Source organism: Meriones unguiculatus, chromosome 6, assembly GCF_030254825.1.
Source record: "Meriones unguiculatus strain TT.TT164.6M chromosome 6, Bangor_MerUng_6.1, whole genome shotgun sequence".
Lineage (NCBI taxonomy): Eukaryota > Metazoa > Chordata > Mammalia > Rodentia > Muridae > Meriones > Meriones unguiculatus.
Window position 1 is genome coordinate 42,908,279 of NC_083354.1, and position 16,456 is coordinate 42,924,734.

The 16,456-nt window shown below is 48.2% G+C and overlaps 2 protein-coding genes across 3 annotated transcripts; both read right to left on the reverse strand.

Moving 5' to 3' along the window:
* Positions 1 to 560: 560 nt before the first annotated feature.
* On the reverse strand, positions 561 to 5,743 carry Amt (aminomethyltransferase). 2 transcript variants are annotated; one of them, XM_060385269.1, is made up of 9 exons: positions 5,413 to 5,743; positions 5,164 to 5,317; positions 4,628 to 4,708; positions 3,538 to 3,669; positions 3,182 to 3,260; positions 2,733 to 2,878; positions 2,121 to 2,301; positions 1,459 to 1,614; positions 561 to 1,360 (listed from the first exon to the last, which is right to left on the reverse strand). In XM_060385269.1, the coding sequence occupies exons 2-9, from the start codon at positions 5,275 to 5,277 to the stop codon at positions 1,182 to 1,184; spliced, it is 1,068 nt and encodes a 355-aa protein (XP_060241252.1). In that variant the 5' UTR covers positions 5,278 to 5,317; positions 5,413 to 5,743; the 3' UTR covers positions 561 to 1,181. The 2 variants fall into 2 exon arrangements, with proteins under 2 accessions (XP_060241252.1, XP_021518494.1); XM_021662819.2 differs by having other exon boundaries at positions 5,164 to 5,331; positions 5,413 to 5,742.
* A 218-nt stretch (positions 5,744 to 5,961) lies between these two features.
* Nicn1 (nicolin 1, tubulin polyglutamylase complex subunit) lies at positions 5,962 to 11,406 on the reverse strand. The gene is made up of 6 exons (XM_021661945.2): positions 11,201 to 11,406; positions 8,972 to 9,148; positions 8,420 to 8,533; positions 7,930 to 7,998; positions 7,426 to 7,530; positions 5,962 to 7,352 (listed from the first exon to the last, which is right to left on the reverse strand). The coding sequence occupies exons 1-6, from the start codon at positions 11,330 to 11,332 to the stop codon at positions 7,311 to 7,313; spliced, it is 639 nt and encodes a 212-aa protein (XP_021517620.1). The 5' UTR covers positions 11,333 to 11,406; the 3' UTR covers positions 5,962 to 7,310.
* Positions 11,407 to 16,456: the final 5,050 nt, after the last annotated feature.

The window sequence follows — 16,456 nt, forward strand, 5'->3', positions numbered from 1 at the left end:
CTTTCCATCCAATATCTCCATAAATACGTACATGTGCTGAGCTGATTCTCCCCTGGCCCATGTGGTTCTTCACCTATCCCCATGGCAACTGTTTCCTCTTCTGTCTCCTTCCCCCCTGTCCTCAAATCAAACTTGGGCCACATCTGCCTCACTCTGCCCTGCCCAGGCGTGTAGGCATTTATTCAGCTGATGAGGGATAATTTTGGAGGCAAGGTTACACAGCAACATTTGGGTTAAGTGATAGTCTGCTCTTAAGAGACAGCAAGCAGACCTCAGGGAGCAAAATAATTAACAATCAAATACAAAGCACCAGACCGTGCTGTTCCAATATATAGCTGAGGAGGTGGCCCTGGACTCCCAATACTTTTGACTCCAACTCACAAGTACTGGGATTAGCCAGCACATTTCTGTAACCCTGTCAATTCTCATAACCGGCCCCTTTCAAGGATCTCCTACCCAGAGCCTATCTTGGAGGCCAAGAAGATGGGCCTCGGGTTGACACCCCAGAAACCCAGTGAACAAAAAAATAAATAAATAAATAAGTAGAGCTTGAGACCATGGCAAGCAATAAGGAAAGACGCTTTAATTTTTTTCAAGAGTTAGAAAAGTATAATTACTCGCCACAGCGGAGGGCAGCCGGGCACTAACCCTGCCGTGCCCTGTCTTGCCTACCGTGCAACAGGCTGAGCTGACTAGGGAACGTGGAAGGGTGAGTCCACGTTTGCTCAGCCATCCCTAAGTCTACACACAGGAACAACTCAGCCAACACCGAGTCAGGCAGGACTCATTTCTGCCCACGGAAAGGCAGCAGTGCGTTCATGGAAAGCAAAGTGGAGAAGGTCCCTAGGCCCACACTGCCCACAGTAATAGCCCTTGGAAACTAGAGAAACCATGGTGAGAGGTAGGTTGGGCAGGTGTTATTCTTCACACAAAGGCAATGGGCTTATGGACTAAAATGGGACATTAAGTAAGGTCATTTGTCATTTAAAAATTGGCCCTAAAGTTAGAATGACTTGTCATGGAAGGAGTCTGGATGGAATGCTCTCCCCACCCTAACCAGACCACAGCAAACCTCACTCAGCTTCCACCCCTGTGAGCTCTGCTTCACTGTTCTTACTGAGCTCTCTGAATGCCCTCTAGGGAAAGGCTCCTGGAGGGAAGGGCTTTTCCATGGACCAACTTCATTTGAGAGTATAATAGTTCGTGGGCACAAAGGGCATTTTGCTGACCACCGCCATCTGCTGCTTCCGTCGAACCTCCACCAGCAGCTGTGTTCCTGTTCGACTGTACTTGAATGGCACATACCCCATGGCTACATTCTTCTTCAGGCTGGGTGAAGGGCAGCCGCTGGTCACTGTACCTGTCCAGGCATAGGCCGTGGGTTAACCCCACTCTGCCAGCTCAGTACCCCTACCCTGGACACCCTGCCAGCCAATGTCCCCATCGTGGACCACTTACCAATCACGGTGCCTTCTGTGTTCAGGATAGGACTGTGTGCTCTCATTGGAGCCCCTTCACATATCAACCCGACGCGTCTCCGCTGCACCTCCCCCTTCAGCTGAGGAACAATGATTTTGGCTCCTGGGAAGTCCATAGCAATTCGGCGGCGCTTCCCTGCAACATAACACACCACAAGTAAGCCATAGTCCACAGAAGCCCTGACCACAGCAAGTTACTACCAAGACGCCAAGTGACATCCATCAAGTGTCGCTTGGGCTCTTGGGCTCTGTTTTTCCCCTGAACTACAGTCATCAACTATCCCCTGGAAGCCATACTTACAGTCCTCAGTTTATTTTTGTTTTATGTACATTGGTATTTTGCCTTCATGTGTGAGGGAGTCAGATCCCCTGGAACAGGAATTTAAACGGTTGTGAGCTGCCATATGGGTGCTGGGGATTGAACCTGGGACCCTGGGAGAGCAGCCAGTGTTCTTAACCACTGAGCCATCTTTGCAGGCCCTCAGTCCTCAGTTTGTAACAGGCAAAGCCGCAGTAGCACCGTCAGGGAATGAAGGCTCAGCCAGTCTGAGCTGTTCCAACCTTACGAGTAGTCAGGGGCTAACTGGTTTCATTAACGGGAACTCTGACTCTCAGGAACCCTTGGATGCTAGCCTGGCTCACCCAGCGTCCAGCTGAGGCTGCCCTCCACGGGCGTGGTGTGTTCATCGATGTCATGCCCGTACAGACAGAGGCCCGCCTCCAGGCGCAGACTATCGCGGGCTGCTAGTCCTGCGAGCTTCACCTCCGAGTTCTTCAGTAGAGCAGTTGCCACGTGGGCTGCCCTTCCTGCTGGCACTGATATCTGCACAAAGGACCAGGAAGCAGATGGACAGTTACCCCTAGGTCTTGAATCAGGAATTGCTCTTACTGCTTTGCTTTTGGTTGTGAAGGTAAGGTAAAATACCTTAGCACTGCATTATATGCCCATTTCCCCTACTGCCATCCCTCTTTTTGAGTCAGGTATCCCAGGTTGGTTTGTAATTTATGATCCTCCTTGTCTGTACTTACCAGGTGCTGGGATTATAGGCATGTGTCCCCTCCTGCCAAGCTTTACAACCATCTCTTTTTTTGGCTTTGTTTTCTTTGAGCGAGGCTCTCACCATGTGACCATGGTCAGCCTGGAACTCACTATGGAACCCTAGCCCACCTGAAGTAAGATCTTCCTGCTTCTACCTCCAAAGTACGGGATCACGGGCATGCAGTAGCATATGGAATAACTACTTCTTGGCATACCTCCACACCATCCTCTCCTGTGTAGCCACAGCGGGTCACACGACACCCAGGCACACCGAACACCTCCATCACAACGCTGGTCATGAAGGGCAGCTTCCTCAAATCATCTGTCACGCCAGCCTGCAGCACCTGTACTGCAGTGGGCCCTGAGCCCAAAGAGAATGACCAAGAGTGTTGGGCCCCGCACGCCCTGGGCTACAGCCCTTATTTAGGAAGCAGAAGAGAGCACCAGCAAGCCCAACTCTGCAAGTGGGGAGGGGATGCCCTTGTCCCTAAGCCCATGAACAGTCTTGCAGCAAGTGAGAGGAGAGGAAAGATACTTAACTCTGGAATTATGGCATCTATGCCACAGCACATCCACACCTTCCTCCCGGGATAGCCTCCATGCTAAGCAGCAAGTGCAGCCAGGAAGGCAAGGGCTGGCTCTAGCCCCAACCTGGCACCCTCACCTTGCAGAGCTAACAGGGCATTATCTACCACCTCCAGGCCTACATCACTGCCCCTGTTCTGGAACTCCTTGACTTTATCCTGAAATGAAAAACAGAAACACATCAGTGTCTGAGACCATTTCTGCACACTTAACCCACACCTTAACCCCCAGCAGAAGATGCTCATTTCAGGATCGGCTCTAGCTCCCCACCTCCTCTGGTCCCCATCCCCAAACCCTGGTGTGTCCCAGGGAGAGCCTACTTTTCAGTCTATTGGCTGTTCTTTTATGCAGAGTCATTTTCTGAGCCCCTATCTGCACGGGGCACTGCTTTACGAACAAAGACTACAAAGTGCCTAGAATAAAGCCTGGCTGTACCTTCATGAGAGCCAAGTCCTTGTCCCGGCAGCCAGCGTTGGACACTACATACAGGTGCCCCTCAGAAGTATTGGTCACAATCAAGTCGTCTAAGATACCTCCAGCTTCATTGGTAAACAGTGACAGTGTTCCCTAGCAGTAAAGAAGAACATTATCTCCAGGTGCAGGAAGCCAAGCAAAGTGAAACACTCTTAGATCCCAAGATCAGCTACCACAAACTCAGGAACACAGTTCTAGGTAAAGGGTGCAAGGTAAGACTCAAATCTAGGGCCTCTGGCCTTCATTTGTCAAGCAAATCATAAATTCTCACCCCTCCCATTTTAGGGGATCTCCCCAGACTAGTGGAACCTTCCTCTCCCTCACTACTCAGTTCTTAGAAACCCATTTCACACTCACCCTATGACATCTAGGAACCACTGCTTCACCCCACCCAGGTAACTCCTCCTATGTGCCACCCTCCAGGATAAAAGTGTCAAAGACCATTTTCATGATCCCACAGGCTCCCAGCATGTTTTTCAGCAATGCGTTTAAAACGCTAAGCTGGCCTTAGCCCTGCCACTGACAAAGCCTGAGGGAAGATAGCTCGCACAAACCACATCGGGATCTTGGTAAAACTAAGGTTCTGTCCAGAGCAGTGCCTCAGCATGTTCCTAGAAGATGGAGGGGCTGCTGGTTTAGAGAACACACTCTGAATAGCAAAGGTATGGGCAGCGTGAGAGCTCAGGGCATATAAACATTACACTCTGGCCTCCCAACCAATGGAGTAAGGCTGGGGTAGTGCTTCTTTGAAGCTGGATGGGGATCTAGAACAACCCAACGTTAGCAAGGCCCAAAAAGCTATACTGACCTATCTGTACCTCTTATGCTTGAGTCAGGGACTTAAGCTGTCTATTGGCTCCTGACTAAAAAAAATACCCATTGAGAAGAGATAAAACAGCCAGGTGTGGTGGTGCACACCTTTAATCACAGCAGGAAGGCAGAGGCAGGCGGATCCCTGTTAGTCTAGTCAAGGAGTCCAGGACAGCCAAGGTTACACAGAAAAACAGTCTCAAAAAAAAAAAAAAAAAAAAAAAAGATAAAATGGGCCCACCTGGTTAGGCCTTAGTTCCGCAATGTCTCCAACCACTATGCTCTCCATCAGCTTCACTCGATCACAGCCAAATATCTTGGTCTAGGGGAAATATGAAAAGTCCCAGGCCACTGAAATATCTGCAGCCCAAAAGGCTCCAAGGCAGTGAACTCCAGTTGCTCATAACACAGCCCAGCCAAGAAGTGACTGACTACAGTCTTTTGGTTCAAGAGGTGGTAGAGGTCCTATCTTCTCATTTCCCCTAGCCCTCCCGGCCTCGGGGTGACTGAGCAAGGTCTAAGAATTCAAGGGGACCTAGCACCCAACCAATTTCCAAACCAATACCTAGCACGGCCGATGAGAGTAGGTAGGTATCAGCTCTAGCAAACCCACGGGCATTAAAACACACCACGGGAGCAGGAGAGGTAGGAGGTAAATGATGAGACCTCCTGTTTAGTCCTCTGGTGTCCCTAACACTGGAGTCCAAAACATCCTCAAACAAGCTACCGTGTACGCTACTGTAGACAGGGCGGAAGGCCTGGTCCATCCTGACTCACCTGTAGCATGTGGGACACATCAAAGAGAGAGCAGTGCTGGCGCGTATGCAGGTGCGAGTCAACGTGACTGTCGCGGTACTGCACCGGCAGACTCCACCCTGCAAACGCCACCATTTTCCCTCCGTGGGCCAGGTGGAAGTCATAGAGTGGAGTCCTGCGGAGCACATCCTGTACGTGGGCAGGCTTAATGACACCGGGGCCCCAGTGCCATCAGCTCCCTTCCCCCACCCTCCGAGACCCTTAGCCCACCTGTGCAAAACTGAGTGGGCGACTCTGGGCGAAGAGTTGCGCCTGCAGACGAAAACCCAGAGGGGCCACCACACTCACTGACCGCTGCATTGTCACCCGCAACTGGTGCAGCCGGCACACTGAGGCCACTACTCTGCCAGGCACTCTGGGAGATGTAGTCCGAACCCCTTGCTGGGACAGGTCTTTCTGGTCCGTAGGGGATGGGAAGAAGGGCAGGAAGCCCACAGGGCAGGCTGGGATTTCAAACTGAGAGCTGACTCCCGATGGCCTCAGGCTTTTCCTCTAGTTAATCAAATCAGTCAGGCATTTCGAAGCGGAATAAGCTGCCTAGAACCAGAATTGGGGGTTAGAACTCGGGGGTTAGAACTCCCTGCCTCCAGGTCAAAGTTCTATGAATGCCTGAGAAGCCTGAATTAACACATTCAGGTCAAATAGCAGTGGGAGGTAGAGCAATCACTAGAGGGGCGGAAGCCCTTGGGCAGGCACAGTTCTGTTACAGCCTGGCCTCTACCTCTCCCGCTCCGTACACACAAGCAGCCAACACAGACGTGTATCCACATTTATTTATTGATCTTGCTGTACCCTGGCTCCAGTGCTGGGAACTTAGGAACACAGCTGTGAAGTACGGGTGGTCCCTGCCACCCCAGGATCCTCTTCACTCATGCATACCGAAGACCGAAGACCGTTGTTCCCTGAACATGGGACTATGGTGATCACCCTTTCAGCAAAAACTGAAAAGACACCACCTTCAAAATGCAGAGTAGCCACCAAAAAGTGGCTAGACTGTCCCAGAAAATGGTGGCACATACACATGTTCAATTTTCCAGGTCTGAGACACCTTTCAGGACTGCTTAGCAATCCTTCCCAGGGGCAAAGCCAGGAAGAACTAGAGGGAATCAGAATTCGATTACAGGAAAGGGAAGCAGCCTTCTTTGTTTAGTGGTTGCGCTGGGGTAAGAGAGGGCCTCAGCCCCTCCAAAAGCATCAGTGAGATGTTCACCTGGACACATTCGCTCCAGGGTCGATCTCTTATCATCCTGAGCATGACTGGCAGAAGCAACTGGGGAAAGGATCTTGGGTGTGCTTTTCGCTAGTCTGATCACAAATAGGTTGGCGGTCTCATTCTCAGGCCCCAGCTGCACTAAAAGCACTGGCCCACAACTGACAGAGAACACTCTTCAGGAGCCAGTTCTGGGACCCAAGCACTTAAGCTCCCAAAAACCCCAGCTTCACCTCCTAGGCTGGTAGCAGACAAACTTAAAGGAGGTGGGGGAGACATTTTCTCTTTCTTTCTTTGTCTCTTTCTTTGTATCTTTCTTTCTTTCTCTCTTTCTTAAAGACGGAGTCTCACTATGTAGCCCTGATTGGCCGGGTTTCACTGTGTAGACTGGGCTGGCCTTGAATTCACAGAATGCTGAAATTAAAGGTATGTGCCACCATGCCTGACCCTGGAACATTTTCTTCTTACAGATATAATACAAAAGAAAAAAGGCCATGAGCAGAAGCAGAGGAACGAATAGGGGGCGTCTCTTCCTCAAGCTTCACAGGTCATGAGTATCAAAACAGCACAACGTTCCCAGGCTACATGGAACAGGTTTGTCTCAGCGATGAGGAAAATGGTAGCATATTAGCAGGATAGACAGGAGAAGTTCAAGGCTTTTAAGTAGAACTGGTGAATTTTGAGAGGAAGAGACTAAATTTGCATGCCAGACAGGAAAAGACAGAAAGTGGCCCCATTAGAAATTCATGCTCCAACAACTAGTGAGTGTCAAGAATTCCCAAGCTGTAAATTTTGTCCAGATAGAATTTGGATGCACAGGGAACACGCTTCAGCCTCTGTTGGCCAAACCACGCCTGGACCGGCACAGAAGGCCAATGTCTCCAGTAGATTCTGCTGCTCACGTGTAGGAAAGCAAGTTCAGATCATAACAGCCATCCACCTGCAACACAAGAGACTGTCAGTCCTGAGCTGCTCAAAGCGACCCTCGCCAAGCAGGGGGAAGCATCACTCACGTCAAAGCGGCCGATCCTCGTGGAGGTGTGACTAGCCCGAATCATCTCTGTCAGCGCCCACATCTGCTGCACCTCGGAGGACACTCTGCTGGGGTCTGGGAGCCCCTGCTCCAGAAGGAAGGAAGAGCGGTCACGAGTCTCTCCCCAGACGTGCCCACCCGTCGAGATGTAAGCTATATATGGGCTGAAACTAGCAACATTCCTGGATAACTTGCAGAACATGTGATTGTGGCCTGATGTTCACTCAGCACGCAATCCATGCCTACCCCAGGTATGATTCAAATCCCACAGAGCACCAAGGAAGACACTGAACAATGGGCCCTGGGTCCACTCTCAATTTTTTGTAGTGCTGGGATCAAACCCAAGACCTTGTGATGCTAGTTAAGTATTCTACCACTGAGCTACACCCCCAGGCAGCCCCAGGATAGCCAGAGGCCCACTTCTTCATGCTCTGGCCATCAGAACCACGATAACGTGGCCAATGCCCAATGTTAGAGAGTTTACCTCAGCGCAGGGAGCAGGCTGCTCATTGCACACTGGGTGGGAAAGCCACTTGGGGAACAAGGATGGGCTCTGCAAAGCAAAGGCATACTGTCATGAGTGAGGCAGAATTGGAGCTCTGGCACCTGAGGGCAAAGTAAAGGGCCCTTGAGTCTGAGACACTGGGAAATCCCTGGTAGGGCCAAGGAAAATCAAAGGGACAGACCCTCAGATTGCTAAGCTCTTCTGTTACGCAGGAGAACCCAGGAACATAGGCAACAGAAGTATATCCCAGCACCAGAAGCAGCGGGTGGTCTCAAAGGTCAGGGGAGCCTGAGACAGAAGGTCAGCTTTGATTATGAACTGCTGCAATCACACTCCTCCAACTTCCGGTGAAGACGTCCTTCTGAGTCTCAGCACCCTTGCCAATGACCCACCCCAGGGCCCCTAGCCAAAGCTAGAAGCCTTTAAGGTAAAGGGCTAGCTGATAAACAGGTTTCAGGGAGTCACTCACCTTTGGTCCCTGCTGGTAGATTTGCAGTTCCTCCACTGTGAAAGACAGCCACAGTGGTGATGGCTGCCGTAGAATCAGACGCAGCTCCAGCACCCTGGTCATGTCACACAGCATCTGACACACACATAAAATGACCCACTGAGCTGGGTGTGGTGGCACATGACTGTAATCCCAGCACTCAGGAGACAGAGGCAGGCGAGTCCTTTCTCTGAGTTCAAGACTAGCCTGGTCTACAAAGTAAGTTCCAGTATAGCCAGGGCTACACAGAGAAACCTTGTCTCGAAAAACAAGCAAGCACATAGTTTTCAAACAAACTAACAAAAAAAGACCCACTGAAGACCAAGCTCATTTACCAAGAACCTACCAACCAACAGTAAACCAAATGCTTCCCCAAGTCTTTGGGAAGGACAGAACAGCGGTCTCTCCAAAGTACCTGCCTGAAGGCCCCAGTCCAGCCCAGTTTTACTACGCTCTTCCCTTCTGCTTTTCTGCCCATTTCTAGGCAGGAAGTCCTCATCTAGGATGCCCTGGCCAAGCTGAGGCCCAGCTCACCTGGTGCTTGAACAGTGATATGTACTCCTGGGCTCCCTCCTCACTGTGCGGGTCAGGCATCAAACAGTAGTTCCGCAGGCAAGTTACCCACTTGCCTGGTGTGGCCCCTGGGGTGAGCTGACGAACGCGGATGCTCAGAAAAGCTGTGTAGTAATTCTTAAATGTGATCTCCTGCAACTAGAACACACACAACCCACCGTGAGAATGGAGGCCCATGCCCAGTGACATCATCTCCTCCTTCTGGAATGTACGCTTTAGCTAAACAATTCAACAAATATTGGGCCCAAACACAATTTTTCTTTCCTAAAAGGGCTCATGATCCAGTAAGTCATGTAAATAAACTGAGCTAACACATCTAAGATGATATCCGAGGTCAGACCCCAAGCCCCAGAGGAAGCAAAAAACGGACATGTGAAACCTGAAAGAGGCTGAACTTGCTAAGTGAACCAACGCAAGCAGGGAAGGTAATCCACGGGGCTGAGGAGGCAGCTCTGTAGGTACAGTACCTGCCTTATCCAGCACGTCTGAAGCTCTACACTAGATGCTCAGTACTGCATAAACCAGGCATACGATGAGGCAGACTTGTAACCCCAGTGCTTGGAAGGTAGAGGAAGGAGATCAGAGGTTCGTGATAAGCCTTACCTGTTCATTGGTCACCCTGGGATTCCTGAGATTCCCCCCTCACTCCACTCCAAAAAAAAAAAAAAAAAAGAAAAAAGAAAAAAAAGAAAAAGTAGCATGTTCTAAAAAGTACCACAGTGAGGGGGCTTGGAGACATGGCTCAATGGTTAAGAGCACTGACTGCTCTTCCAGAGGAACTGGGTTCAATTCCCAGCACCCACATGGCATAAATTAAGAAAAAGAAAAAAGTACCACAGTGAGAGAACCTGAGAATCTAGTATGTAATAACAGAGGTTCAATCTCTCTCTCTCTCTCTCTCTCTCTCTCTCTCTCAGACCAGAACAGGAATAGTAGGATAATTTGTTGAGTACACTGCAAGGACATGGGATGGCCATGGGCTGGCTAGGCCTATAGTACCGACTACCACAGAAGTAGTCTTCATCACTGGATGCACACCAGAATCACCTATGGCACTTAAAAAAAAGCCACAGATATCAGGACCGGAGAGTTGGCTCAGCAGTTAAGGGCACTTGATCTTCTTGCAGAGGGCCAGGTTTGGTTCCCAGCACCTACATGGCACCTTACAGCTGTTCTTAACTCCAGTTCCTGGGGATTCAGAACCCTCTTCTGGCCTCCACTCTAGCACCAGGCATACACAAAATATATAAGCATACATGCAGATACAACATTCATAAATTTAAATAAACATTTTTTAAATAAAAATATTAGGGCTGGAGAGATGGCTCAGCTGTTAAAGGCTAGGCTCACAACAATAAAATAAAAATATTAGACCTTTTGCCCTTTGCCCTTTCCTCTTCCCCCTTCCCCTGCCTTTCTCTCTTGCTCTGCTCTCTTTCTCAGTCTTCCTGTCTCTCCTCTTCTCCCCACGCTTTTCCTCTCTCTCTCCCTCCTCCCTCACACGCTGCTCCAATAAAACTACATTTATATTAACTTTTGAAAAATATTAATATATATATGTGTGTGTGTGTCAAAGATCCAGCTCAAACACAGTGACTCAGATTTTCCAGGGTCAGATCAATTAATTCGGTTTCCCCACCCTACGGTAAGCACATCTTGGTAAAGAATAACATAAGCCAAAGCATACAGGACCAAGAGAGTGGGTGAGGCACAGAATGCTATGCCATTAGAGGTAGGCTTTGTTCTGTGTTGAGGTCATGCCATGTCACTTGGTCAGCTGAGATGCAAGTGCAACTAGCGATTGGAAACAATTCATTAGGAGGACCTAGAGGAAGGATGAGTTTACACCTGAGCTGTGGCAGGGACCATTGGAATGGGGAAGTTTTTATCATTATTTAAGGACTCCAGCTATGATCAAAAACAAAATACCCTCTCATTTGTACTGAGGTTCAAAATTTCCTGTGATGTCCCGGGCACTGGGAAGAGATGCTGAAGAGAACAGGACAGGAAACTCTAGTCTAATAGCGATTAAAAAAAAAAAAAAAAGCGTATATGCTCTTGAATAAAGCCAGCCCGCAAAAACGTGGGACACTGCAGAGGTTCTCAAAGACTAAATGCCTGGGAAACGCCCAAGTCACTAGGTCTTCCCCGCCCAGAAGCCTTGGTCGCGCCTATTGGGGGGTCGCTCACCTCGAAAGGCGCGACGTTGGGAAAGGTGACATCGACAACCAGTACGCCAGGCCGACCTTGGGAGGTCCTCATGTCGCCCACTTGCAGGGCTACGGTACTTTTCACATGACAGGGCACCAACAAACGGGACATGATGCAGGCGACCAAGCGAAATCTCCGCTGTCTCCAACCACTAGCCCTTATTGGCGTAACCTAGCGAACTAAAAGAACTACAACTCCCAAGTGACGGGACGCCTCACAAGCCAGCCAATCAGCGACGCTCAGGGCGGGTCGCGAGCCGGAAGCGCCTGCGGAAGTTCTTTTTCAGCCAATCACCACGCTTCTGTGAGCCCCTCCCGGGCCGATCCGAACAACCCTCCCGCCTTTCTTTATCCAAAGGATCCCGAATGTTTGGAGCCTTCTTTAAATCCCGTTTAGGTTCTGCTGTTTTGTTAGGTTGAAATGTGTTAAGGTGCCCAACGGTGGTGATCATGCCTTTAATCCCAGCACTCAGGAGGTTTAGGCAAGAGGATTTCTGTGAGTTCGAGGCCAGTCTAGTCTACAGAGAGAATGCTGAGGGGGGAGGGGGGGAAGCCCTTTTTAAAGCCCTTAACATGAATGAGCTTCCCTGACAGTAATCGCAAAAACAGGCACTACATTTTAAAAAGAGCTCACAGTTCAATTGCTGGAGTGTTTATCTAGCATTCAGAACGCACTAGATAGGTCCTCACTATCCCACAAAACTAGGGGTGCAGCTCAGGCCTATAACGCCAGCTATTCTGGAGTTGGAGGCCAAAATTTAAAATCCTCTTCAGCAGCACTATGAGTTTGTTCAAGACTACCCCTAATATAAAAGAGACCCTATCCCACCCCCGACCCCCAGGGTGGGGAACAAAACAAAAGAACATTTCAGGGGCTAGAGAATGGCACTGGCCCCTCTTTCAAAGGACCTGTGTTCTGTTTCCAGCACCCACAGGGCAGCTGACAGCCTATAACATCAGTGTCAGAGGATCCAAAGCCCTCTCCTGGCCTCTGAGGGCACTGAAAACATGGGTATACAGACATAACATGCAGGCAAAATAAAAATAAATGAATGAATAAACATAAATAAGATAAAAATAAATAAAATGAATAAAAATAAATGAATCTTAAATTAAAAAAAAAATAAACACAGACAAAACAAAAAACACCCGGGCATAATGGGGCATGCCTTTAATCCCAGCACTAGGATGGCAAAGATAGGCAGAGCTCTGAGTTTAAGGCCAGGCCTGGTTTAAGAGTGAGTTCTGGGACAGCCAGGACTACACAGAGAAACCCTGTAGCCCTGTCTCAAGTAAAAAAATGAAAAAGTATCTTTTTATAAAAAATGTTGCAGAGAAAAAAATAATTTAAAGTATATAAAGCAATGATTAACTTAAGGATTCATCAATGGTATAAGCCAGGCAGTGGTGCACACCTTTAGTCCCAGCTCTCAGAGGCCAAGGCAGGCAGATCTTTGTAAATTCCAAGCCAGCCTGGTCTATAGAGCAAGTCCAGGACAGCCAGGGCTGTTACACAGAGAAACGGCCTCAAACAAAACTCCAAAAATATAAACCAGGGGACGGTGCTGGAGCAATGGTTCAATGGTGAAGAACATTTCTTCCAGAGCAGTGGCTCTCAATCTGTGGGTGCTGACTCTTTTAGGGGTCAAATAACCCTTTCACAGGGGTTGCCTAAGATCATCTGAAAACACAGATATTTCCATAACAACTCATAACAGTAGCAAAATTATAGTTATGAAATAGCTACAAACATTTTTATGGTTGGGGGGAGCTCACCACAATACGAGGAACTGTATTAAAGTGTCCGCAATTCCAGTCCCAGGGGATATGGCACCCTCTTCTGGCCTCTGAGCAACCATTTAAAAATATATATACAAACCAGATGAGGTATGCTGGTGCAAGCCTTTAATCCTAACAGTGAGGAGGCAGAGGCAGAAGCAGGTGAATCCCTGAGAGTTTGAGGCCAGCCTGGTCTACAAAGAGTTCCAGGCAAGCCCAGGGTGGGGGTGGGGGGCACAAGGTGTGGTGACTATCTCCTGTAATCCCAGCTAGATTGTAAAGTTTTGTAATTTAGTGACCCTTTGGTCAACCTAGCACTTGGGAGGTGGACACAGATCAGGGAGATTAGAGATTCAAGGCTAATCTCGATTATGTGACAAGTTCCAGGCTAGCCTGGCTTGTGTGCAGCCCTGCCTAAGAAAGGAAGAAAACAAAACAACCAATAAATAGATTGATTGGGGAAGAGACAGATAGTTTGGGATTTGTGTCTTTTTTGAGACAAGATCTCACTGTAGATGCGGGTGAGGCTGAGATCCACCTGCCTCTGCCTCCTTAACTCTAGGATTAAAGGCCTGTGTCACCATTCCAACCTACCAGGCTTTCTTCTCACTTTTTATATGGATGCATTTGGGAAACATTAAAACTTCTGAGGTACAGCTGGGCCTGGTGGTGCACGCCTGTAATCCCAGCACTCAGGGAAGCAGAGGCAGGTGGATCTCTGTGAGTTCAAGGCCAGCCTGGTGTACAAAATGAGTTCAGGACAGCCAAGGCTAAACAGAGAAACCCTGTCTCAAAAAAAAAAAAAAAAATCTGAGGTACATGGATCAGGAATCGGAGGCCATGCAGCTGGAAGAGGTGGCTTACCTGTTAAAATCCCTTGCTGCGTTTCCAGAGGACTGAATTCAAAGAACTCCCATCAGGCTACACTGCATGACTGCAACTTTAACGCCCTCTTCTGGCCCCTCAGGGAAATTTGCACTTATGTGCCATATACTCCTACACAGACTCACAAGCATACAAATAATTTAAAATTAAGCCAGGCAGTGGTGGTGCACGCTTTTAATCCCAGCACTCAGGAGGCGGAGGCAGGCAGAGCTCTGTGAGATAGAAGCCAGCCTGGTCTACACAGAGAGAGTTCCAGGAGAGCCAGGGCTGTGTAGTGGGGTGTGGAAATCCAGAAAAATGAGTCAGTGTGTAACAGCACTTGCTTTGCAACCTTGAGGATCTGAGTTCAAATCCTCAGAACCCCTGTTTAAAAGAAAGAAAGAAAGAGAGAGAGAGAGAGAAAGAAAGAAATCTGGGTTTGACTGTGCATGCTTATAACCCTAGCTTATGGTAGGGTGGAGTCAGGCGGATTCTGGGAGCTCAGTGTCCAGCCAGTCTAGCCAAAATAAGCAAATTCTGGTTCAGTGAGAGACTGTATTAAAGGATTAAGGAAGACAGGCATAGAGGAAGACAGTCAAGTGTTCTGAACCTCCAAATGTTGGAGAACAGGTATACAACACACATTGTAACTAACACAACATATACACATACATGCACACAAAATATTACATTAAAAAATATTTTTGGTTGTTTGAGACAGAGTTTCTCTGTGTAGTCTTGGCTGTCCTAGACTCACATTGAATTCCAGGCTGGTCTCAAACACATAGAGACCCTCTGCCTCTGCCTCCTGAGTACTGGGATTAAAGGCATGCCACCACATCCGGCTTCATATTTTTTAATTAAATGAGTTACTGAGAAATAGATGATAGATGTAAATTAAGTTGTAGCAAGGAAGAAAATTATAGAAAACCATTGTTTCTGGGTTAAGCTCCTACACCATGTCTCAACAGACTAGGCTAAAAATAAAAATGGAGTCACTCATACTAAAGGTCCACGTCACCAAGCTGAAATTAAACTGTTTATCTGAATTTCCGAGAAGTCAGGATTAGAAAATAGCAGCCAGCTTTCCCAAACAAGCCAAATTCAATTGACATAATAATGTTCCATCTGCCTTAACCCAAACACAAAAATGGTAACACGATGTTAACTGTTGGTTCTCTGTAACTACTTTATACTAAAAATAACTGGGAAGTGACCCCAACCTGCTTGTTGTTTCTGTTTCTACTCTCTTCTGTCCTTTTCTATGAAACCAACCTCTTGTTCTAGGTTTTGGATTTTGTTATGTTTTGTTTTTGAATCTTCTTACATAGCTCTTAAATTCATGATCCTCCTATCTCTGCCTCACTAGGGATGGGACAGATATGTGTCATCACATAGCAGTTTATATATAGATATATATGCCTGCCTCAGCTTTCTCTACCCCGGTTCTCTCTCTCTCTCTCTCTCTCTCTCTCTCTCTCTCTCTCTCTCTCTCTCTCTCTCCAAGACAGGGTTTCTCTGTATAGCCTTGGCTGTGGCTGTCCTGGACTTGCTTTGTAGACCAGGCTGGCCTTGAACTGACAGAGCTCCTCCTGCCTCTGCCTCCTGAGTGCTGGGATTTAGTTTTGTTTTGGTTTTTATGTATTTATGTATTCATTATGTGTGACTGTACAAGTTTAGATCAGAAGACAACTTGTAGGAATCTGTTCTCTTTTCACCCTTTCAGGTGAGTTCCATGGATCAAACTCAAGTCATCAGGCCTGGCGACAGGAGCTTTAACCAGCTGAACCATCTCCTTGAACCTTATTTTGATTTGGGGGACACTGTTGTCCTAGAACTCACTAAGTGTGGCAGGCTGGCCTTGAACTCAAGGAGATCCTCTTGCCTTCATCCTCCTGAGGGCTGGGATAGCAGGCACATACCCCATGCTTAGCTAGGAACTCTACTTTAGATGTAAGTTCACAAAACAAAAACAGGGAAAAGGATGGGAAATATATTCCATACAAATTATTACCAAGAACAGCTGGAGCTGAGCCCAGCGCAGTGGCGCATGCCTGTAATTCCAGCACGCAGTGGCAGAGGCAAGTGGATCTCTGTGAGTTCAAGGCCAACCTGGTCTACAGAGAGTCCTAGAGAAGCCAGAGCTACACAGAGAAACTCTGTCTGTCTTGAAAAACCAAAGTCACCACCACCACCACCACCAGCAGCCGCAGCAGCAGCAGCAGCAGCAGCAGCAGCAGCAGGTTGGAGAGATGGCTCAGAGGTTAAGAGCCCTGGCTGCTCTTCCAAAGGTCCTGAGTTCAATTCCCAGCAACCACATAGTGGCTCACAAACATCTATAAATATATCTGTTGTGCAGGCGTACATGCAGGCAAAATACTGTGTACATAATAAATATATAAATCTCTCTCTCACACACACAAAAGAGCACTGGCTCCTCTTCCAAAAGACCCAGGTTCAACTCCCAGCACCCACATGGCAGCTCACAACTCTCTGTAACTTCCGTTCCAGGGGAATCTGACACTCTCTCAGACACATAAAGCAGGCAGAATATGAATATACATAAAATAAAAGTAAATAAATTATTTTTAAT